Source organism: Herpailurus yagouaroundi, unplaced genomic scaffold (genome assembly GCF_014898765.1).
Source record: "Herpailurus yagouaroundi ecotype Mexico unplaced genomic scaffold, PumYag 196, whole genome shotgun sequence".
NCBI classification, from domain to species: domain Eukaryota; kingdom Metazoa; phylum Chordata; class Mammalia; order Carnivora; family Felidae; genus Herpailurus; species Herpailurus yagouaroundi.
In genome coordinates, this window is record NW_024412427.1 from 29,190,766 (window position 1) to 29,215,153 (window position 24,388).

Below are 24,388 nucleotides of genomic sequence, written 5' to 3' on the forward strand. Positions count from 1 at the left end.
CACATTTGAACTGGAACCAAACTTATGTTTTTTTCTACAGATACAACAGTATCTTAAATAGTAAGAACCTCAACATATTGATGGTTTTCTTGTCTGGTACTGAGTGTCAGCCAGTTTGTGTTAGTTATTCTTTCCTCAAATCCACAAAATTGGTAAATAAGAGACTATTGGTGTGTGTGGGGGGGGCAGGGGATATAAAAATAAATAAGCCCATGGGGCGCCTGGGTGGCGCAGTCGGTTAAGCGTCCGACTTCAGCCAGGTCACAATCTCGCGGTCCGTGAGTTCGAGCCCCGCGTCAGGCTCTGGGCTGATGGCTCAGAGCCTGGAGCCTGTTTCCGATTCTGTGTCTCCCTCTCTCTCTGCCCCTCCCCCGTTCATGCTCTGTCTCTCTCTGTCCCAAAAATAAATAAACGTTGAAAAAAAAATTAAAAAAAAAAATAAATAAGCCCATTGACCACCACCATGTAATAAAAAAGTATGACTGTCCTTAACATTTCTCAAGCTATTGATGATTCTTTCTATATCATAGTCTACTTTGGCAACTCTTTGAAATTACAAGTTGGCTTTTGGACCTGCAGGGTCTCTAATCCAACCATCTCCTTTTACAGATAAGGAGATAAAGGCTTTGAAGGATACAGTGGTTTAGTCCAAGTGGCATCGTCAGTAACCGCAGAGCTGGCGGGAGAGTTCCTGTCCACTGGATTCCATTTTAGTCCTTGAAACATTCTGCTACCGTTTCTCTCTTTTGTTCACCATTTTGCTCCAAAGTTACTGTTGGTATTCAAACAAAGAAAACAAAACACAACAAAGGAGCCTAGGAAGAATTACCTTAAAAAAGCTAGGTGTGTATGCACATGGATGTGTATTTGTATTTCAAATAACAATTCAATGTATCAATATATTTCCTCCACTTGCATATGACATTATTATGCATTTAAAATTGAGCATTTACATCACAAAAAGATTCCCATTTTCATTTGATATGCTGTTCTGGCAATATTTTGATGAACTGTATTCTATGTAAAACACTAAAAATGTCCTATTTTAATCAACCATCCGGGTTTTATTTAGCCTGTACCCAATTTTGCATGGTTTTAATTATTGAAAATTCAAATACATAAGATTCAACACTTACTAGCATTTCATCTTTGGAATTTATTTAGGAAATGGAGTATTGCTTTGTGGTTTCAGAAAAAATTAATAAATATCTCTGAATAGATGGTAATTTCATGTTCATTTCCAGAGAGATTTAGCTACATTACAGCGCTATTTCCCAACACCCATAATCTTCTAAATTGACTTATTTGATGCTCTTCAGATCTATTTTTTTTAAGACTTAGATTTTTATCTCTGTTGCTGCTTTTGAAATGATCTCCATGATTGTGAATCCATCTAATGTAATTTTCACATTTGGTGCCGTTTTTCTCAAATGACAATACAGGGCAGAAGAAACATTTGGCATTTTTTCATACCAGCCTAGTACTTTGATTCAAAATATGGGCAAAATATAAGGAAAAGAGAGAAAGAGTTGAAGGTCTCTTAGTAAGAACACCTTGTGTTAAAATCAAACAGATGGACTATGAGAGGTAAGCTGTGGAGTAGGATAGGGGGATAAAAAAAAAAATCTCAGCAGAAATGAGCCTCTGAGCAGTAAAGAACTGAGGAATCCAGAGCAGCTCTCTTCCCTTTTATTAATACCTTCCCAGAAAACTTGTCTCCACTTTGGACCCTTTTATCTTTAGTCTGTGTGCTAGCACCTTCTCAGCATTTCTTAAAGGAGTTCAAGTACTCAGTGTTTCTTAAAGGAGTTCAAGTACTACCACTACTAATCCTAATATTAATTACATACCGATTTCTTTAATGCTTTAATCAAAATTTTCAATAACATCTGTGTTTTTATTTGGCTAGTTTGGAAAGGGCTCTGAGGGAGCCAACTATGTCAGGAAAAGGGTTCTGCTCTGAAGACAGTGTGTCCCATGGCATTGTGTGTATTCTTTTCTAACAATAATGTTTTCTTGTGCAGAGTCCGACTTCATGATAAAATGAAAAGGGGGGAAGGGAAGTCTGTTAAAAATAAAACGCTCGTGTGTGTGTGTGTGTGTGTGTGTGTGTGTGTAAAATGTGTCAACATTATTCTCTCTCTCTCTCTCTCTCTCACTGTATTGCATACACTTAATTAAGCCTCTAGGACAAAGGTCTCACCTCTTATTCAAGTGAAGCAGAATTTTGAACTTTGGAGCTAAATGATAATGGGGATCCGTGTACGCATTCTATAATTCAACAATATTTGGGGTACTTTAAAACAATCGCCCTGATTTCGAGGCAGACATTTCGCCCCTGCTTCCTCTCACTGGGACAGGAAGAAGTCAGTGTAAGCCATTTGTAGTCTGGGAGTGCACATTTCTTAACTGGATAATTTCGTTGACCCAGTGTCACTTGGCCTGAATTCGCCTCAGTTTAGAATGCCCAACTGGCGTCTTGGCCCAGCGCCTTGGATTGGTGGCTATACCTTCCCAAACGCACACTCTCGCTGTCCTTGTGCAACCGAACGTCTGTCCCCAAGTCTGAGAATGTACCTCCAGGCATGTCAGTCCTGGCCGCGCCTCTCTAGAAGGCGGTCTCTGCGGAGCAACCCTGACTCTCGAAGGAGTCTCATCTAATCACAGATGCTGGTGGGAGTGAGCTTGGTCTGCTAGGCTTCCCAGCTGCTTAGTTCCAGACAAGTCCAGAGCCTACAAAAATATAAATAAATAAATACTCGTCCCCATGAGTCACCCCAAGAAGGCTGCTTTCCCCAACCTTCCCCGTGCGGGGAAAGGGAGTAACCCTCCCCGGGATTTGTCCAAAGTGGTGAGAGGAGGGTTAATATTTGCTTTGTTGTTGAGCGCGAGAGAGGCAAGTGTGCCTTGAGAGAGAGAGAAAAAAAGAGTTATTTTGCAGCGGAAAATAAGCAGGGGAGAGGAATAGGGAGAGGCCGGTGCCCCAGCTCCCCTCGGAGCCTCAGGGAGCGGCACACGCCGTAATTCTCTTTCCAGAGCCTTACAGATTTCCACAAACAATGACATCACTCCGGCGCCGCCGACCAGATTACAGCTGGGGGGATTTTCCTGGGAGCTAGGCGGGCCCGGGTGGAGAGATGGAGGAGCTCTCCAGGGTTCTGAAAGGGGCGGGGGCGCGGGCTCGCCGCTCAGCGCCCCCCGCCGGCGGAGGCGGACCGGCCGGTCTGGGGGCGGGCAGGGGTGGGCCCGGGGCGGCCCAGGGCGGGGCCCGTCGCATCTCCGGCCCTCATTGGCTGCTGGCGAGCGCACGTCAGCCAGGCTGGTGCTCTCCTCTGTCCCCAGTGGAATTGGAGCCGAGGAGGAGCTGAAAATGCAGATTTAGCCTCAAGCACAGACATACACTCGCTCTTTCTCTCAGATACACACAGCTCCCCACATTCGCACCTCTGCCAGCGAGCCTGACTACACGGCTTCCCCGCCAGCCAGATGCTGGAGGAGAATACACATTGATTTGCTGCTTTCTGAGCCCCCTAATCAGTCTCTTTCTCTACACAGAGATTTTTTTTAAAACAAACAAAAAAAACTATATATATACATTTTTCATTTGCACCTTTCCTCCGAGTGCTCCGCTCCACCAGCCTGCGCGCCTCCTAGCACCACTTTTCACTCCCAAGAAAGATGAAAGGTGGCTGTGTCTCCCAGTGGAAGGCGGCCGCCGGGCTCCTCTTCTGTGTCATGGTTTTTGCATCTGCCGAGAGACCGGTCTTCACGAATCATTTTCTTGTGGAGTTGCATAAAGGAGGAGAGGAAGAAGCTCGCCAAGTTGCAGCAGAACACGGCTTTGGAGTCCGAAAGGTAAAATCTCCCTTGCATTTCGCATGTTGTTTCAAAACGGGGGCAGCCCTGCGCAATCTCATTGCAGATTTGCAAGTTTTCTTTCTCATGCGATGCAGATATTCTGCCATGGGCTCTTTAACACGACATTGCCTCCGGTGATCTTTCACGGGTTATGTAATTAAAATGTCCTTCAAATTATACTAGTAAGGTCATAAAAATAATTTATTGCTCTTTGACTTGGTGGCGAAAACAAGATAACACCTTTCTGACAATGCCTTGCGCCCGGGCTGCTGTCCGAGGTACCAAGTTCTCAAGGCTGGGTGGGGATGGGGGAATGAAGTGCTGAACATCTGGGCTTGACGTTGGCAGTCTTTGCCAGGGATGTATCCCCCGCCCCCATCCCCTGGAGAAAGAGTAGTTTCCAAGGGACAAGGCTAAAAGCTTGGATATTGCAATTCACCTCCGTGCTTTTCGGACCCCGCGCTAGGAGGACTTCCCTCCCGGTGACCGGCCCCGTTCCTTAACAGCTCTCTGGCTCCAGGAGACTTGGAGACATGAACTGGGGTTTCTTTCCAAAATCCGGGTGGAACTTCTCGCCCTCGCCCCTGCCCACGAGCGCCCGCCCCCGAAGCGTACTCCTAGTTAGCTCTGATTCTCAACTCACAGCTGTAGAAGCTGGAAAGGTAGATTTTAGAGGAGTTCCCTGTGGAGAAGTTGGGGTGTCTCTCCTGGTGTGTGGGCGGCCACCCTGGCTTTCTCACGAGGGCGCGAGGATCCCCATTCCAAGAAGTTGCCAGAGTTCAACTGTTCGGGCAGCTGCCTAAGGCTCCCAACCTAAGACGCCTTGGGACTCCTTTTGTGACTCCAGAGTATCCATCTGGGACGCAGCGGAAAGGAGAGTGCTGGGTGGGGGCCGTGGCTTACCTGCTTGTCCTTCTTACGAAATATCTTGTCAGAAATCGCAAGTGTCCTTAGGAGACCTGGCGAGAGGTGGGGTAGAGTGAGAGGATGCACGGAGAAACCGGGAAAGGGGAGCGTGGAGGACGTAGGAATGCGATTTGGCAACCAGAAGGCTGGGTGGAGGTCTGGGTGGAGGCTGGGTGGAGGTGTGGGATTCGGGGCCCTATCTTCTCCCTCCCGATCCCAGGAGAGGGGCGGGAAACGAGCGGTGGGTGCTTTCTTTTGTTGTTTTTGCCTCTCAAGGGCAGTGCGAACTAGGTTTCCTATCAGTCCCTCTGTCCGGACTTCCCATGCCTCCCGTCTTCCTCCCGGACGCGGCTCCCTCATGAGCAGCTGGCTCTCCCTCCCCGGTAGGGTGTTGGCAGCAGCGATTTCGACCCTCGGTGGGTTTCCCCGCCAGTCATACTAGTCTAGGAGGAGAAGCCCGCCGGGTCTACCAGTGGCGCGCGGGCGGGTCTTTGCAGAAGGGAACTTGTTGCTCCCGGGAAGCGTGGGTGGAGCAGGGAGAGAGGATGCGAGCTGAGGGAGCAGCCCGCTGTCTTCTGGCCCAGGGTCTGGGGCTGTTTCAAGAGTTTGTGTTTATTTCAACACAGGAAACAAGCAGACCCCCCTTCCTTCCCTACCCACCTCCCTAACTTGTTAGGAGACAAGACTCGGGACCCAGGAGCCACAGATAGAACAGTGATTGTCACCGTGATTATTATTACCTGACTACAATGGGGCACCCTTGTGTGCTGGAGTCCTTACACATATTCTTATTTAATATTCTCAGCAACTCCGAGGAAGCTGCTATTATTATTAAGCTCATGGCACTGATAAGGACATTGGCTCAGATCAGGGCCCAAGGTAAAAAAAACAACCAGATCTGGATTTAAACCCGGATCTTTCAGAAATAAACTCATGCTCTTTACCTCTTAGTACATGCCAAACAGGCTAAGTGCTCTGCAGCATGTGTTGAGCTTTGAGGTGGGCTGAAAAGGGATATGGCATCAGGCTTTTTAGTTTCTGACTGCCAAGGGGCTGCAGCTGATTCGGGAATACCTGCTACTCTTTCCGTACCATGCACCTTTTCATAGTGTAGGCAGACTATTGTTAACCTCCTCCTTACTTCCCCTTTAGACAATGCCCTTTAGGATCTTAGCAACTTAAGCAAATCCGGGTGTAACTAAGACAGATAATGACTTGACTTATTAATTCTCCAAGGGGTCACTTTTGTTTTGTCTTGTTTTGTTTTGTAGAGGTAAACGGCTTAATGAGGGGATTTGTAGTTTTGACGGTGGAGTTTGAGAAAGGAGGTGTAGGGACAATGTCATCCTAAATATATCTGGAGAATCTTGATATGCGTACTGTGAACTCTCAGGGAACTCATACTCTGGGGTAAAATCAGATACCTAAGTCTCTCTCACCCCTACTCTTCATTTGAGAGGAGCCCACTGGCTTTGAGTCAGCCACAAACATGCAATTTCTATCTGGGAAAAATGAACTTTTACCTTGCCACCTCTCCTCCCCTCTCTATACCCCCCTCTCAAAAACAGTATCACTTAACCAAATGATTTTTGTTCTGATATATAGTTAAGTTAAAAAAAAATCAGCCTATGGCAGAATGCTTCTGTCTGACAAATCTTTGCATGGTGCCACACCTGTGTAGAAGGAGCCCTCTTTTCTTTCCTTGAATTCATGTCCCACCCTTCTTCCTTCACGACTGAGCTCCAAACCTTCCCTGATGCTATGGACCACCATGTGCTTTCTCTTCTCCAAATTCCCACGGGATGAAAAAGCAAAGCCTACATGACATAAGCTAGTACATCCCAACACTCTTCCTCCAGTCATTTTATATATGTAAGTAAATGTGGGTGTAAGTATTGTCTTTCCACTTAAAAGGTAAATATTCAAGGACCATATCCTCCATGCTTACCTCTAGTCCTCACCATGGCCAGCCTAGTACTGGGTTTGCCAGCCTGTAAGGAAACTTCCTTAGTTTTATCTGTTCCTCCAGGTTTCTTACACACTGTCCTGTCTTGTTCTCATCACATACTGCACTTTTGTCACTCTTTTTTTTTTTTTTCATTTTAAACCTACAATACGTCCTTCTCCTTCCTCTCTCTAATACTTAGTGTATCTTCCAATTCCCTACCGCCCCATCCTCTCCAATGCTCAGGGTCAGACACCAAGGATCCTCGGTGATTACTTATTCATCCCAAAGAAGGGTCAGCTATACAGACTAGGGGAACCCGCTATTTTACTAAGTTATCCCATCTAAACTCACAAGCCTGTGAGGTAGAAATTGTTGCCATCAGACCTAATTCTCAGATGAAAAACTTAAAGCCCCAACCAGTTAAACTTATATCTGGAGAGTGAAAAAAACTCAGATTTAAAACCAAATTTGCTTTGTGGAAAATAACTTTGTTTTCCTACCGAACTGCCTCCGGGAAACCTTCCCAGACAGCCAAGAACTCTGCTCTCTGGGCACCATTTTAGAGTTCTGATGTTTTCCCTTTCCTTTCTTTCTTTGTAATTTTTTCTATATCCAACACCTATTTGGTATTAACGTATAAACCTATGTCATTAACAAATGTGTATGAGTATGTACTTCAGGTAGATCATAAATCTTTTAAGAGTAGAAACAATACACTTCTTAAAGCCATAGGGCTTTAGCACAGTGGTCTATATATGAGATATTAAATGAATACCTGGTGATTTTTTTTACCAAACTCTTGCAAGGCCATGACCAAACAAATGTATTTCCTCCCCGAAATGGAACAAAAATACCTGTAACTTTACTGTCAGAAAGGTGTGTTGAGACTAAAGTTTTCTATTTTATCGTGACCTGGCTAAAAGACATCTGTTCATCAAAAAAGATGTATAGACATATGTATATGTCTAGGAGAGTAAGTGAGTTTACAATAACATCAGAGGTGTTTTTCCGAGTGTCTTAAAATTCTTTTTTTTTTTTTATTTTTAATGTTTATTTATTATTGAGAGACAGAGAGAGACAGAGCACGAGACGGGGAGGGGCAGAGAGAGAGGAGACACAGAATGTGAAGCAGGCTCCAGGCTCTGAGCTGTCAGCCCAGAGCCTGACACAGGGCTCGAACTCACAAACTGTGTATGAGATCATGACCTGAGCCAAAGTCGGATGCTTAACCGACTGAGCCACCCAATCACCCCTTAAAATTCTTAATATACTACTAATTTTAAATCTCTTGGAAAAAGAACAAAAAATATTTATTAAAACAGTATATTGAAGGTTAGCCAAAAATCAAGTAAGAATTAAGGTAGAAATCCAAACAATTGACAATGAAGTGTTTTTGTTTTGCTACAGTAGGTTTTGGTTTTTGTTCAGGTAGGACTGAGGCTAGGATAATTACACAAGTAAAATCATGTGACCACTTTTATATGTGTGCTCACTGCATTTGAAAAACTCTAGCAATAATCGTGCTGGTATACAATGAAAGAATAAACTTCTTTTCATTTTAACTGACTTTTAATTTTAACTTTAATTGAATTGAATCCTTTAATTGAATTTAATGTTAAAATCAAATTTCTTTTAATTTTATTGAAGTATAACTTAGGAAAGAACACAGTTCATAAACTGTCACAAACTGAGCACACTTATGTAATGAGCATCCAAATCAAGAAATAAAGTATTATCCATACCCCATAAGTTCCCCCTCTTGCTCATTTAGGTAGTTTTTAGTTTTAGGCTATTATGATTATTGCTTCTGTGGAATTTGTAATGTATGTATTCCCGGCAGATATGTCTCTCTGTTGGGAATATCCCTAGGATTAGAATTGTTGAGTAAAAGGGCATATATACATTCAACTTTAGGAGACCGTATCAGTTTTCCATTGTGTGACAAATACTACAGACTTTGTGTCCTAAAACCACACAAATTCATTATTTCATAGTTTTCATGGATAAGGAGTCTGGCACATTTTAGCTGGGTCTTCTGCTCATGGGCTTACAGGTAGAAATTAAGATAGTGGCCAGCTATGTCCTCATCTACAGGCACAACTAAGGGGAAGTCCACTTCCAAGCATATTCAGGTGTTTAGGATTCAGCTCCTTGTAGTTGTAGACCTGGAGTCTTCAATTTTTGCAAGTTCCACTCTCAGCTCCTAGAGCTACGCTCATGACCTTGCTGCATGACCCTTTCCATAAACCTTCTCACACTTTCACCCTTCTTTCAGGAAAGGCTCAGTCCCTGTTTAGGTGAGCCTGATTAGGTGAGGCCCACCCAGGAGAATTGTCTTGATTAATTCAGGTAAACTGATTTGGGACCTTAACTACATTTGATAAAATCCCTCCCCTCTGCCACAAAAGGTAATCTAATAACATAAATGACATCCATCATCTTCACAATCCTGTCCCCACACTCACGGGGAGGGGATGATACAGGGCACGTACACGAGGGAGAGGAAATCTTGGTGGGGGTCATTTCAGAATTCCGCCTGCCACAGACACACTGACCACCAGCAATGTGTGAGGTTTCTGATCGCTCCACATTCTCAGCAACATTTGATTTCTTATGCCTTTTCCTTTTAGTTATTTTGGTGGGTACATAATGATATTTCATTGTGATTTTAATTTGCATTTCCCTGATGATCACCTCAAGCGGAATACCTCTTCATATGCTTATTAGTGGTTTGGAAATCCTTTTTTACACATCATTTGTTCAAGTCTTTTGCCCTGAAAAGTTTGGTTTTGTTTTCTTTTCTTTTTCTATCTTTGTTTCTTCTTTCTTTCTTTTCTTCCTCTTTCTTTCTTTCTTTTTTCTTTTTTTTTTTTTCTTTTGGATTGTCTGTCTTAATTTTCTGTTTGTAGGAGCTCTTTAGCTATTGTGGATAGGAGGAATCTTTTGTCATATATTTATTTTCGCCCTTTTAGTGGTATTAACAATATTGAATCCAGATTCTATAATTTCACTCTCATTTCATCGTGGATCAATTGTGAGTCAGAAGAAGTAGTCTTCCACCCTCTGCCCTCTTCTCCTCTAGATCAAGATTAACATGGTTCAGAAGGGGAAACAAAACAAGAGATAGATTTGATCCTAAGTGTTTCCAAGAGGATTCCTATCTAAGAATCCCTTAAGGGACAGTTTTTCTGACACTACACGATCTATTACCATGGTAACCAAAGGTAAATAGCTCAGAACTCAACTTCCCCAACATGAAAGCTATGAATTCCTTTTGGACTCTAACTTAATACAGTATGCTTTAGGTCAAGTCCAAGCTCATCCCTTAAGCCTTATCTGACTGACTTAGACTGGAATATTCTCTATCTCTTTGGGACTTCCCCTGCATTTAATCTGTTCCTTTTCTTGGCACCAGTCACATTTGTCCCAGCACTCACTATATACAATGCCTCTCTTGTGACTAAAGGAAGCCAGGAACAGCAATGTTCAAAGGTATAGATAATGGGATTTAGAATTAGAAAGTACCAGAAACTTGTCTAGATTATGAAATCTCTAAGAGGCTCATGTTTATTTGAAATGGCTAATAAAATATGGTGGTTGTGAAAAATAAATAGTACAGTGTGTATAAGGTTTTGAACACAGTGGCAAGTGCATAGAATAAAAAACCTATTATTGGTAGGAGTAATAATAATAAGGTGATGACCTGGTTACATTTTTTTGCTCAAGAAAACAATTGTAAGTTGTACTTTCTTGGGAGTGACAACTGATTGAATGAGGAGTAAACAGCCCAATGGGAACCCATCCAGGAGTTGGCCATGATCCTTGAGAGTGCCTGGCTGAAATAATCCAGAATTAAATTCACTATAGCCCATGGTAATTATCTTAACCAATCATGCTGACTTTCTTAGGAAATTTGATTCACTAGTTGCTATAGAGAGGAAAATGGGGTCTAGTTGTCATGAAAGAGACTATCCAGGCCATGGGAGATGCAGACATTTCATCTGAGTTCCTATAACTTCCCAGCTCCATTTCCCAGCAAAAGATGGGACAGAAGGTAAAGGCTAGTTACCAGACTAATTTTGTCTTCTCCTTGGGCCACAGCAGTACCACATTTCCCAGCCTGCTTTGCAGATAGGTACCACCATATGAGGATGCTAGCCAGTGGGATGTAAGCAGAAGTGATGTGCACTTCTTCCTTGCTTGATGCGTAAAAACTGACCATAGGTTGATTCTCCACCTCTTCTCTTCTGAGGTTTGACGTGATTAAGAACAGTAACTTTGGAAGCCAAATGCCAAAGACAGTAGAGTCGCAAGATGGAAGGACCCCAGGTCCCTGATTCTTGACTTAGAAGAGCTTTATGAGTGAGAAAGTAAATCGCTATTACATTAAGGCACTGGGATTTGAGAGTTTATCTTTAGAACCACCAACATTACCCAAGCCAATATCCTGTCAATAAATATCCTTCTTTCTTAGGTTGCAAGAGTATTCTCTGAACCTTACAACCAAACCAAACCAAATTACAAGAATAATAATTTTTAAAAGACTTATGAAAGCTCCTACATCTTCACCTCGTAATGTCAACCAACTTTACAGGTCTTTGTGATTTTTCTTCTCCAGGAAGAATACACAACCCATTAAATACTCCTGTCCCACTGGCGACCAATATGCTTTACTCATAATAGGGACTCATTATGTGCTTCTTCACTGATAAGTACACCTGGATCACAAGGTGACTATTCGGCCATTAACTCAGAGAAAAGGCACTTGAAGTACTAGCTTTCAAGAAACTACCCCTGTAGCGTCCATTTATTTATAGGCAGCAATGTAGCTAGGAAATAGAAGTAGGTAACAGGCCTCATGTCAATGACTGGCAGACTCCTGCGTTTCTCTAAATTCCCAACTTATAAATTATCAGTGATAGAATAGATCAAAAAAAATTCTTTTTCTCAAATGAATGAATATCTAAAATTCAATGTCTCTTTCAAAAGGTCTTATTAGCTGTAGATCACAATGTTACAGCACATCAGGGAGTGATGCTATAGTTAAGTTTGCAATAATTATATATTTGGCTGTAACTGCTCAAAGAAGTCAGGCTTTAAAAATAAAACATAAAACCTGAAGTTCATACTTTTTCCACCCACTAGAGCAGTGGCTTCATTTTACATTTGAGCTCAGATTCATCATTTCAAAAAGAAACCCTGAACTGAATTTGTGGGTTATTATTTGAGAGTCAAATAATCACAGGACATTCGAAAGCAAGAGTTTTAGTTTCATCTTCTTTACTAATATACTAATATACTTCTAAAGAAGCCTGTGTGTGTGTGTGTGTGTGTGTGTGTGTGTGTATAATAGCTGAATAGCTGAAGTCCATTAAGTGACTAAACTCCACTAATGGTTAGGGAATCAAGAAATTGCATTTGAATTAACAGTTCTACCCTAAGTGTAATGGTTCCATATTAATGAATGGCTTCTATTATTCTGTGTTAGGTATATATAAAAAGCAATAAATTCTCTAGACAAATCATTTTTTGTCCCTAAAACAATTTGACCATAACTTTTTGGAGAAGGTTGTGATGTGCTGAGCTCCTCTGATGAGAATAACTGAATATAACAAACTCTTAGGTTGAAAGTGAAACATGGACACAAACCCTTGATTTTCTGACACAAATGAAGTAGCCTCAACAATATCACAAGATGTTGGTAGCTTCTCCATTAGGAAGTTGACAAGAACATGAGAACTGTAGAATCCTAGGGTTGCTCTTTATTTATAACTTTATTTATTTTTATAATTATTATTTTAATTCTGTATCAAATTAATTAATATATGCATTTTTAAATTTTTATTTAAATCCAAGTTAGTTAACATACAGTGTAATAATGATCTTAGGATTAGAATTTAGTGATTCATCACTTACATATAAGACCCAGTGATCATCCCAACAAGTGCCCTCTTTAATGCCCATCACCCATTTAGCCCATCCCCCCACCCAACATCCCTCCAGCCACCCTCAATTTGTCTTCTGTATTTAAGAGTCTCTTATGGTTTGCTTCCCACTCTGCTTTTATCTTATTTTTCTTTTTTTCTTTCTTTTCCTGTTTTGTTTCTTACATTCCACACATGAGTGAAATCATCTATTTGTCTTTCTCTGACTGACTTATTTCGTTTCGCATAACACACTCTAGTTCCATTCATGATGCAAATGGCAAGATTTCATTCTTTTTGATTGCCAAATACTATTCCATTCTATATATATCACATCTTCTTTATCCATTTGTCAGCTGATGACATTTCGGCTCTTTCCATACTTTGTCTATTGTCACTAGTGCTGCTATAAACATTAGGGTGCATGTGCCTCTTCGAATTAGCATTTTTGTATCCTTTGGATAAATTCCTAGTAGTACAATTGCTGAGTTGTAAGATAGCTCTATTTTTAATTTTTTGAGGAACCTCCATACTGCTTTCCAGGGGGGCTGCACCAGTTTGCATTCCCACCAATAGTGCAAAAGGGTGCCCCTTTCTCCGTATCCTTGCTAACATCTGTTGTTTCCTGAGTTGTTCATCTAAGCCATTCTGACAGGTGTGAGGTGGTGTCTCATTGTGGTTTTGATTTGTATTTCCTTGTGGATGAGTGATGTTGATCATCTTTTCATGTGTCTGTTAGCCATCTGGCTGTCCTCTTTGTAAAAATGTCTATGCCTTCTGCCCTTTTCTTTGCTGGATTACTTTTTTTTTGCGGGGGGGGGCCCCCGTTGAGTTTGATAAGTTCTTTCCAGATTCTGGTTACCAACAATTTATCTGATATGTCATTTGCAAATATCTTCTCCCATTCCATTGGTTGCCTTTCAATTTTACTGATTGTTTCCTTCCCTGTGACTTTTCATCTTGATGAGGTTCCAATAGTTCATTTTTGCTTGACTCTCATGAACATCCAATTCTTCTCCTAAATTTTCCTAAATAGATTCACTTAATGCTTACATTGTGTCAAGGTAGAAAGAGTTCAAAGGAAGATAAGAAACATGTTAGGACGACTTATTTGGAGACATCAAGAACAGGAAGATAATAACTTAGGCTTAAAACATATGCCACGTACAGTAATGGCATTAGAAAAAAATTTTTTGACCTGGGATACTTGGCTTTCACTGTTCCAGTGTTTTAATATAAGCGGAGAGTAGTGACATCATAAGTCTTGCTTTCTGTGTAAATGCGACGCCTGATAAAACTAAGCCTACAGTGAGTAGTTGTTGAATGAATGATCTAATTTATGTTGGCGTCAGATTTCTTAGATAATCGAGTGTCTTTCCTCTTGATATTTAAGCAAACAAGCAAACAAAATTGTGAATTCTTCTACTGGGGGGATGGCTAATCTCTCAGTGTAAACACAGTGTTCTTACTTGTTGCAGTCCTCATGAATGCAATGAATACAAATAACCAAGTTGTTAACTTGACATAAATTAAGACTCCCTGATCATGTAAAAAATACAATAACTTAATTATTTTTGTCAAAATTACACGTTCTCATTACTATTTTTTAATATAAAGTAGTACAAAAAAAGCACTGAAAGAAAGGTGGGTTTTTTTTTTATTACCCCAAACCTCATTACTCAGAAATAACCATTAATAGCATTAGATAAATTTTATTGCAGATATTTCTGTAAGAATATATATATATATAGAGAGAAAAAAGGTAGTTAGATAAATTGTTTTACGGAACTGGGATTATATTGTACACACTACTTTTTTAAAAAATATTTATTTATTTATTTATTTTTAAATTTCTTTAATGTTTATTTTTATTTTTGACAGAGAGAGAGACAGAGCATGAGCGGGGGAGGGTCAGAGAGATAGGGAGACACAGAATCCGAAGCAGGCTCCAGGCTCTGAGCTGTCAGCACAGACCCTGATGCGGGGCTCGAACTCACAGACTGTGAGATCATGACCTGAGCCAAAGTCGGACGCTCCACCAACTGAGCCACCCAGGCGCCCCAATATTTATTTATTTTTGAAAGAAAGAGACAGAGAGAGAGCATGAGCAGAGGAGGGGCAGAGAGAGAAAATCCCAAGCAGGCTCCCTGATGTCAACACTCAGCCCAACATGGGGCTCAGTCTCACAATCTGGGAGATTATGACCTGAGTGGAAATCAAGAGTTGGAACCTTAACTGACTGAGCCTCCCATGTGCCCCTGTACACACTACTTTAAGTTTTAAATTATTCATTTGATGTGTCATATTTTGCACTAGGTTACGTGTAAATATTAACCTTCTGCATATAACCATGATTTACAGTATTGCTGGTATTTGTTCTACATTAAAATTGCTTGTGATTTCATCACAATTACTTTACCCAGAACTTCTTCAATCCCAAATTCTTCATTTTCATTTGTCTCTTGCCTAGCTAGGCTTTACTGAAAAGTGAAAGGAGCCTGAGTAGGAAAAGGGAACTCTCTTCTCTCTGAGCTAAAAAAACAGGATGGGCAGATGAAGTTCAGTGTGTAGGTCACAGAAGAGGATATGGGGAGAATACCCACTGAGGAGTCACAACTACTTCAAAGGTGAAGGAAGCAAAGTAAACGCTTCCAGTGAGGGAAGAGGTGACGGCGTGGGGGCTTCAAGGGAGACAACGTTTTGCACACTGTTACTGGCAAGGGAAGGGATGCTGACAAAGGGCAAAGGACGACTTCTGGGCAGCACTGAGGGGCCAAGAGGGAGAGAATCGATTTATAGTGGCACCAACTGCATCATTTTCTTAAACGGCACTTAAGTGGGGGTGGTAGAGGTTGGGAGAGAGAGAAATGAAGTTTTTAAAAACTAGAGACTATCCATAAACTAGAACGGAAGGTAAATTGGGATTCATAGTGAGAGAACTGAGAGAAAGCTCTGGTTAGTGACTGGGGTGTTGACTCTCTAGGCTCCGAGTCCCAAGCACATCCAGATAATGATAATGCCCATAGAGGTTAATTACCAAAGTCAAAAAGAGGTAAAGCTGGCCAAGGATCTGAAAGTCAAATGCACAAACATCCATCCACATACACCTCAGTCATACCACAGCAATAGATAGCATTGCCAAGGAAGAGTGTTGAGAGAAAAAGGAGAGAAGAGGTCCCAGGGCAAAATCCTGGAGAACTTTGGACCTGAAGGGGAAAAGAGGAGCCAGGCAAGGAGACAGAGCTTGGACTGTTAGAGATAGGGAAGGAGAATTGAGGACTGTGAAAGGAAAGTAGGTGAGGGTTAAGAAAGAAAGAATGGGGCAACCAAGGCCACTGGTTTTAGAGATGAAGTCCTTGTTGAAATTGGAGGTGCCACCTTAGCACATTGGAAGAGGACACATATGTTAGTTTGGGTTTCCAGGATTAAGGGATAAGAATTTAAATGAAAGTTGTTTATTTAAGGAATGGACCTAGAAAATACTGGTAGGGGAGTGGGGGGAGTGAAACAGGAAAGGGAAAGCAAGTTGCCATTGTGGATAACTGGGGGCTCAGTCCCACCAGGAAACTCTGGAGAGCTGGTGTAGAACACGTGCCCCAGAGGTATCCTGCCTGAGCTGTGAGGGAGCTGGGGTATTTATGTGCCAGTTGCAATCACACATCGATTCAGGATTGCTAATTACTCCTGGGTGGCGTTAAGTCTCCAGTACTTTGACCTGGCACATGTTCAGAAGAGCAGAATTTGGCCAACTAGGGAAAACTCAGGTGAAGAAATGCAGAGCTGGCCTGCCCTAAATGCTAAGGCCCAAAGGGATCCGAGGAGAAAAGTGATCACGTCTGCTATAGGAAGGAAGCCACATTGTGAAGGGTAGCAGTAAATATGATGAAGTTGAGGTATCAAGACAATTTCTTCAAGAAGTGTAAGGGAGGGGAAAGAGGAAAAGCATTGAGGTGATTTAAATATATGTCATTTTAATGGTGTTTGTAAATAATAGTTTCTAAACACTTGTCAGACCGCTTGGAAATTGCTATCTCACCAAAAACTTGTGATATGTTAGCCTAATTATTCTAAGTGGTTTATCTGGAGTCATTTAAATTTTTACAAGTAATAACTACAGTGATGGAATTACAGGAAGGAATCATAGAAAGGCATTAGTTTAACCTCTCATTTTACACAGGAGGAAAAGGAAATAAAGCACGATGTTTATGTTCTTCACTACTAGCAATGAGCATTTGAACCCTGTCGTTTATTGGCTGAGATTCAGAGACCAGAGAACCGTTGTATCCGCCTTTCATATTGGATGAGACTGAGACCCCAACTGCATGAGATTCCTGAGTAATTAGCCACACGCACCAACTGGATCTGACCACGCCACTTCACTGCAGATCCCCCTGGCCTGCTTTTCACCACTTTACTTGTAAAAGTTGTATAAAGACCAGTTTTCCAAACAAAGCGGCTTGTAGATGCAAGGATTCTGCACCAGCCACAACCTATTGGATTTACGCTAGGTGAAATACAGAACAAGAATTGATGTTTCTTTGACTGCCCCCTTAGTGATTAATACAGCACTGTACATTTAGTAAGCACTCAATAAATATAAAAATAAATGATGAGGAATAAAATCTAAAAGCTTACATTATCATCGGATGCTCACGAAATGACAGACTGATGTGTTACGTAACGCTGCAATCAGGAAGACCAAGCATGCTAGGAAAGGTTACATGAAGATCCTAATTTGTGCTTGTGTTAAATGGCTTTCAATTAATTAATTACCATTAATGGCCTAAAATGTTGTGACTTGATGGGATATAAAAAACCTAAGACAGAAAATAAGGTAATCCACAAATTCTATCCTTCCTTGCCCTTAGCTTGCTCTCTACTTCTGTGAAGGGGAAAAAATCAGTTTCATCAGGAGGCTATCAGTTCCCTTCCAAGGTGATGGAAATTCAGACACAAGAAAGTAGTTGGCATCCAAGGGTCCATTCTAGTCAGTTCCTGCTGATTGTATTTCTTGGGACTGTCAACCAAGAATGGGAGACCAAGAGAGACCTTGCAGAGCCTAAGACATGGGAAGAAGGATGGGAGACAAGCCATTGTCGATCTCGAAGTCCAGAAGTGGTACCATGTTCTGGGGGAGGGAGGGCAGCATCAGTGCCAAAGAGAACTTTGTAGAGTTGTGTCTTCACTGAGGCTTGACATTAACCTAAATTTAGACCCAGCAGCTGAAGCCAAAACAAACCTTCCTGGCCATTAACTGGAAAAGAGGAAAGGACCAAGGGAAAATTACGGGAGTTTGAAAGGAATGGATAAAGAAACTAACAGGAGCCACAGTCATACCAGGGGATAGTATAGAAGCAGAAAAATATTCAGTTCATTCAACAATCATGTACTTAGTACATTCAATAAGCAAGTATGATGTCAGACACTGAGACATGGATTTGGGAACAAATCTTTGCTTGTGTCACATTTACTAAGTCCCATCGGCCAAAACAAGTGCACATGGCCAAGCTCAGTCAGTGTGGAGACAACTAACCATGGAATTGATCCAGAGAGGCAGAAACAAAATGCAGACCATTATTGCAACATTCTAGACCTTCTGTGAGTGATGACATCTCTGAGTTATCCCATCAAAGACTGAGAAAGCTGGGAAATTTAACCACCAGCTGCCATTCCTTCTTTGCTGAGGGTTGCAACCGAGCCATCAAATTGCTGGCACTTTTTCTTTCCCCAAGAAGACCAAACATGCTTCCAGAGGCAAAAATGCATGAAGACTCTGTCATGTATAGGTACTGTCTACAGGTGGTGTCCCGGGTAGGCCACGGGAATGAAGGCAGGGCATCAACACCATCTGACGCACAGAGGCCATCAGTTAGATAGAATATAGGTTCTGATTTAAAGAAATCAGAGGAATACAGTGCTCTTTGTAAACAACTAGAATACTGGCAATATGTTTTGTGGTAGATTTATGATACAGTACCCGTGAGGCAATGACTGTCAGCAGAAAGGGAGTCTTCCCAGGGCAGACAGTGTCAGGTTGATGTGAATTTGCACTGAGACTCATAATTTCAACAGGCCAAAAGGAAAGAGGGTTTATAGAGGATCCCATGACATGTGCAAAGGAACACACCAGGATTCTGGAGGGAATGCAAGTGGTTGTGTCTGGCTAAATGTGGAGAGAGACCGAGAAGCCAAAGAAGTGGACTGGGGTCAGTTTATGAGGGGTCACCCAAGCCATGCAGAGGAGTTTGGATGTTGTCGTTATGTAGAAGGGGGCATTGAAGGATACTTGGAAAGTGTAACAGGAAAGCCTAGGATAACAAGTTCAGGTAATAGTGAGTTGGAGGGGCCTAGGTTTCCCAGCCTGGTTCCTTTGTCCTATGGAATCAGTCATGTTTTGGAAGCTGGTAGCATCATCCCCTTTAACAGATGATGCTACTGGGAGTCAGGTTACATGTCTTTGATCCCATTGCCACTGGCTGATGACATCCAGGATACGAATGGCTTAATTATTGTCTTTGGAGCCACAATAAATGGCTGGTAGAGGCAGCCAGTTCCATCTGTGAAATTTATTCCAGCTAAGAACAAAATGATTAAATGCATCCTACTTCCTCTCCCAACATATGAATGCATGAATCTAAAACAGACCTTCTAACTTAGGAGCTAAAAAGAAAAGCCAGGACAGTAGTATGTCACTGTCATCCCAGTGGATCTGACAGGTAGATTATTCCCGGCTCCTCTAAAGGAATAATGTATGTTCTTAAATTTTCATTTCTGAAATAGTGTTTGGAAATTTTGCCCGAGGCTAGAAAGAAACAGTGAGTGAGGCAGAGAATCAGGTACCCTCTATCTGTCTCACTACCTGGTTGTCATAAACTTGATATAAATTAGTTGTTTACTTTTTGGTAGTGAATCATAGCTTGATTCCCACTTTGGACTGTTCATTCAGTCCTACAATATAGAAAACAACCATGTACAATGCCAGCTGTTTCACATTGTTGAGCTCCTGGTTGTAGGCAAGAGTGGCTCCCAGAATCACAGAAGAGAGCTGAATGTTGTCCATGGAGACAAATGCTCAGGAGTGGCTTAGGAATGGACAAGGTGTCCTGAGTGCTGTGACTTGAGGTCAGTGACTCCACTCTCTCTGCTAGTCTCCCTTCAAATAGCTAATTCCTCCCTTGGAAATATCTAATTCCAAAGGAACATCCATCCATGCAATTCATATTTTATCAACAGGTTTTTAGTGAGTCCTACAGAGATAAGCACATTGAAACGCATGGATTCTACAGACAGAAAGGTGACTGACACACGTAGATTTATGTGCAAAGGAAAGCATGTTATAAGTTCTCTACTCCAGTTTGTTAGACTTCACCTGATCTGATGACTCCATTCAGCTTTAATGAATACCCATTTTATAAGTTGGGGTGTGGAAAGCTCTGGTTCTACACAACGGACTTTCTCAGACCAGGATAACCTTATAACATGCCCAGATAAGCTGAGGCTGAATAATATCCTCTGTCACATCTGGTTATGCAAGGAAATGACATCCTCACTCCACAGGCTTCCTCCTGTTGACAGAGAAGCTGAAGGCACATACAAACAATTAGGCTTCTCTGCTGCATGAGTGGCATCTGTTCAAAGAAGCTGTCAAGACTTCTACTCCTCTATGGAAATCATATTTACTTTATTCATCTAAATAATGTGGCTTGTTTGCCTTCTGTATGAAATGGTCTTGCACTGTTTCTCATTGATTGATTTTTATGAGATAGCATATCACTTTCTGTGTGTCCATATGCCTCTCTGCTAAGAATGGAATAGCTTCTTACTGAATCCTTTCAATTATATTCTTTTACAGTTTTGGAGGCATTGTGTTTATTCAAAATGTCCAACTCCTTATCCCTATGTTTTTCACTGCCCAACCATGCTTTCCAAGATTAACAGGAAAAGAATGATGAAAATAAATAAAAGCAGTAATTAAAAATAAAAAATAAAAGCCACATATTTTATATTCCATTCCCAACATGTTGCTCCCTGGTTGGGTAATTATAGCAATCAGAATCCACTGAAATAGGCTGTATATATTTTTCAAAGCTATCTTTTTTGAAGCAGTTTTAAGTTTCCAACAAAATTTAAATATACAGGGATTTCTTATATACCCCTTCCCACTCCCCCACATACATCTCCTTCCCCATTATCAGCATCACTCACTAGAAGGGTACATTTTTTACCAAAGATGAACCTACGTTGACACACCATAATCACCCCAAATTCAGTTTGCCTTACTGACACAACTCTCTTTGTGTTGTAAATTCTATGAGTTTGGAAAAAGTATAATGACAAATACCCATCATTATAATATAATGCAAACTATTGACTGCCCTCCAAATCATCTGTTCTGCTGTTAATCTCTCCTTCCCTCCACCCCTGGAAAACACTTTTTTATTGCCTGCATAGTTTTGCCCTTTTAAGAATACCAGAGAATTGGAATCATACAAAATGTAGCCTTTTCAGATCAGCTTCTTTCACTTAGTAATAGGTATTTAAGTTTCCTCCATGTCTTTTCATGGCTTGATAGCCTCGTGTTTTGTTTTGTTTTGTTTTGCTTTGTTTTTAGCACTGAATGATATTCCATTATCTAGATATACCAGTTTATCCAGCCACTTACTGAAGGACCTCTTGGTTGCTTCCAGGTATTAGCAATTATGAATGAAGCTGCTGTAAACATCCATGGGCAGCTTTTTGTGTAAACATGAGTTTTCAACTCCTTTGGGTTTATTTGTTTATTTTGAGAGAGGAAGAGAGAGCAGGGAAGGGGCAGGAAGAGAAGGAGGAGAAAGAGAATCCCAAGCAAACTCCACCCTGTCAAAACAGAGCCCAACGTTGGGCTCGAACCCATGAACCATGAGATCATGACCTGAGCTGAAATCAAGAGTTGGACGCTTAACCGACTGAGCCACCCAGGTGTCCCTGCAATTTCTCATGGTGTATAATATAGACTCTCTTCATCTGCTTATTTGCCACTTGTATGTATTCATTGGTGAGGTGTCTGTTAAAATCTTTGGCCATTTTTTTTAACTGGGTTGTTTGTTTTCTGACTGTTCAGTTTTAAGAGTTCCTTGTTTATTTTGGATAATGGTCCTTTATGTGTTTCTTGCAAATATTTTCTCCCAGTCTGTGGCTTGTCTTCTAATTCTCTTAATATTGTCCTTCAGAGAGCACAAGTTTTTATTTTTAAAGAAGCCCATCTTGGGGCGCCTGGGTGGCGCAGTCGGTTAAGCGTCCGACTTCAGCCAGGTCACGATCTCGCGGTCCATGAGTTCGAGCCCCGCGTCGGGCTCTGGGCTGATGGCTCAGAGCCTGGAGCCTGTTTCCGATTCTGTGTCTCCCTCTCTCTCTGCCCCTCCCCCGTTCATGCTCTGTTTCTCTCTGTCCCAAAAATAAAAAAATAAACGTTGAAAAAAAAATTAAAAAAAAAAAAAGAAGCCCATCTTATCGATTATTTCTTTCCTAGATTGTGTCGTTGGTATGGTATGTAAAAATGTATCACATACCCAAGGTCATCTAGGTTTTCTCCTATGCTATCTTCTAGGAGTTTTATAGTTTTGTGTTTCATATTTAGGTCTATGATCCATTTGGAGTTAATTTTTGTAAAGGGTGTAAAGTCTGTGCCTGGATTTTTTTTTTTTTGTTTGTTTTGTTTTTGCATGTGGATGTCCAGTTGTTCCAGCATCAGTTGTTAAAGAAACTATCTTTATTCCATTGTATTACCTTTGCTCTTCTGTCGAAGGTCAGTTGACTATATCTATGCAGGCCTATTTCTGGGCTCTCTATTCTGTTTTCTTGATCAATTATTCTATGCTTTCACCAAGACTGTACTGCCTCAATTAGTATAGCTTTACAGTAAATTTTGAAATCAGGCAGTGTCAGTCTTCCAACTTTGTTCCTGTCCTTCGATACTGTGTTGCCAATTCTAGGTCTTTTGTCTCTACATATAACCTTTGGAATCAATTTGTCAATGTCCACAGACCAATTTACTAAGATTTTGATTGGGGTTGAATTGAATCCATAGATGAGGTTGGGAAGAAGTTACATCTTAACAATATGAAGTCTTGCTATCCATGAACATGGAATATGTCTCCATTTATTTCTTTGATACCATTGATCAGAGTTTTATAGTTTCCCTCAAATATATCTTGCACCTGATTTGTTAGATTTATATCTAACAAATATAAATTCATTTTTGATTTTATGCTAATGTAAATGGTATTGTTTTTATTTCAAAGTGTACTTTCTCATTGTTAGCATAGGTTTTGCTTTTAAGTTACTCAGTATCCTCACACTTGAGTGCTCAGAAGTCTGTGAGCAAGTAGCATTGAATGTGCCCACAAATGTGTCTTGAGCTCAGTCTGTAAATTCACTATTAGTTGGGCGAGATCAGAATGGTTAATCTTATCTTAACGTAGTTGCATTTAAAAGACTGTACATTGTATCAAGACCATACACCATGATGTGTGTGATATCCCTGCCAAAAAACATAACTTCAGTCTAATGGTAAGAAAACATTGGACAATTCCCAATTGAATGGAACTCTACAAAATAACTGGCTTGTACTCTTCAAAAGTATTAAGGTCATGAAAGACAAAGACAGACAAACTAAGAAACTCTTCCAGATTAAAAGAGAGATGAAAACTACATGCAACATGTGATCCTGGATTGACCTTGGTCAGACTTTTTAAAAGCCATAAATAATATTATTAAGACAAATGGTGAATATTAGTGATGTCTTGATGTCTGCAAGTGAGAAAATAATATTATATCAAAGTTGGTTTTCTGATTATAATACTTATACTGTCTTGTCCTTAGGAAACAAATGCCATGTACAAATTACACTCAGAAAATTCAACAAAATTAATATGTATACATAGAAAACATGATCAAGAAAGTGCAGTAAAATGTTAGTGACTGGAGACTCTGGATAGAGGTTCTATTAACATTCTTTGCCCTATTCTTGAAATTTTTCTGTGAGTTTGAAATTATTTCAACCCTAATCAGTTGGTTCTGTAAAGTCATCAACTTTAATAATTATACTCAAAAAGCATCCTAAGTTATTTAAAATGTTTTTTTTCTTTGCAATTGGTTTTTGCTTTATTTGAATGTATGGTTATACACTGAAGAATAGCAGATAGTATGAATTACTTTGTGGTTGGATCTCCTTCATTGATATTAATCCATTAGAAACATTTTAAACCTGTACTTTTATCTAGGAAAAAAAACAATTACCCTTCCTCAATGGAAGAATAAAGTCTACTTCTTTAAAGAAAGAAAGAAAGAAAGAAAGAAAGAAAGAAATTGTTTTGAAAATAAATTATCCCAAAAAGGTATATTGGCTCAAAACTATCATTCAAGTCTCCCTCCCTCTATGAAACTGAGAAAATTTCCACTTTCTCAATAGCCATGAGGTTTCATCCAACTTCTGCCACTATAGAGCAGTATGACCTTGACCAAGCTATTTAACTTTCTGAACCTCACTTTTCTTATGTATATAATCCAGATGTCAACTGAAAATGCCCTGTACCTTGAGATCTAAATAAGATTTACTCAAACCCCTCCCCCACTCCTGAATTATGTACGTTTAGAAGTCCTAAGCCCTTCTCAACATTCCTGTAAATTCTAAGGGTGAAATCTGGATCCTTGTTTCACTTCTGGATCCTGTTTTCTGCTCCCAATAAAACTTCTAGGTTAATAGCTGATGTCC

The 24,388-nt window shown here is 40.8% G+C and overlaps 1 protein-coding gene across 1 annotated transcript in view; it reads left to right on the top strand.

Moving 5' to 3' along the window:
• The first annotated feature begins 3,320 nt into the window (after positions 1 to 3,320).
• The window catches only part of PCSK2 (proprotein convertase subtilisin/kexin type 2), a 281,880-nt gene continuing 260,812 nt past the window's right edge, over positions 3,321 to 24,388 (top strand). Inside the window, exon 1 of the mRNA XM_040447755.1 lies at positions 3,321 to 3,855. Within this exon, the coding sequence (XP_040303689.1) occupies positions 3,679 to 3,855 (177 nt within the window). The 5' untranslated portion in view covers positions 3,321 to 3,678. The remainder of the gene's footprint in view (positions 3,856 to 24,388) is intronic.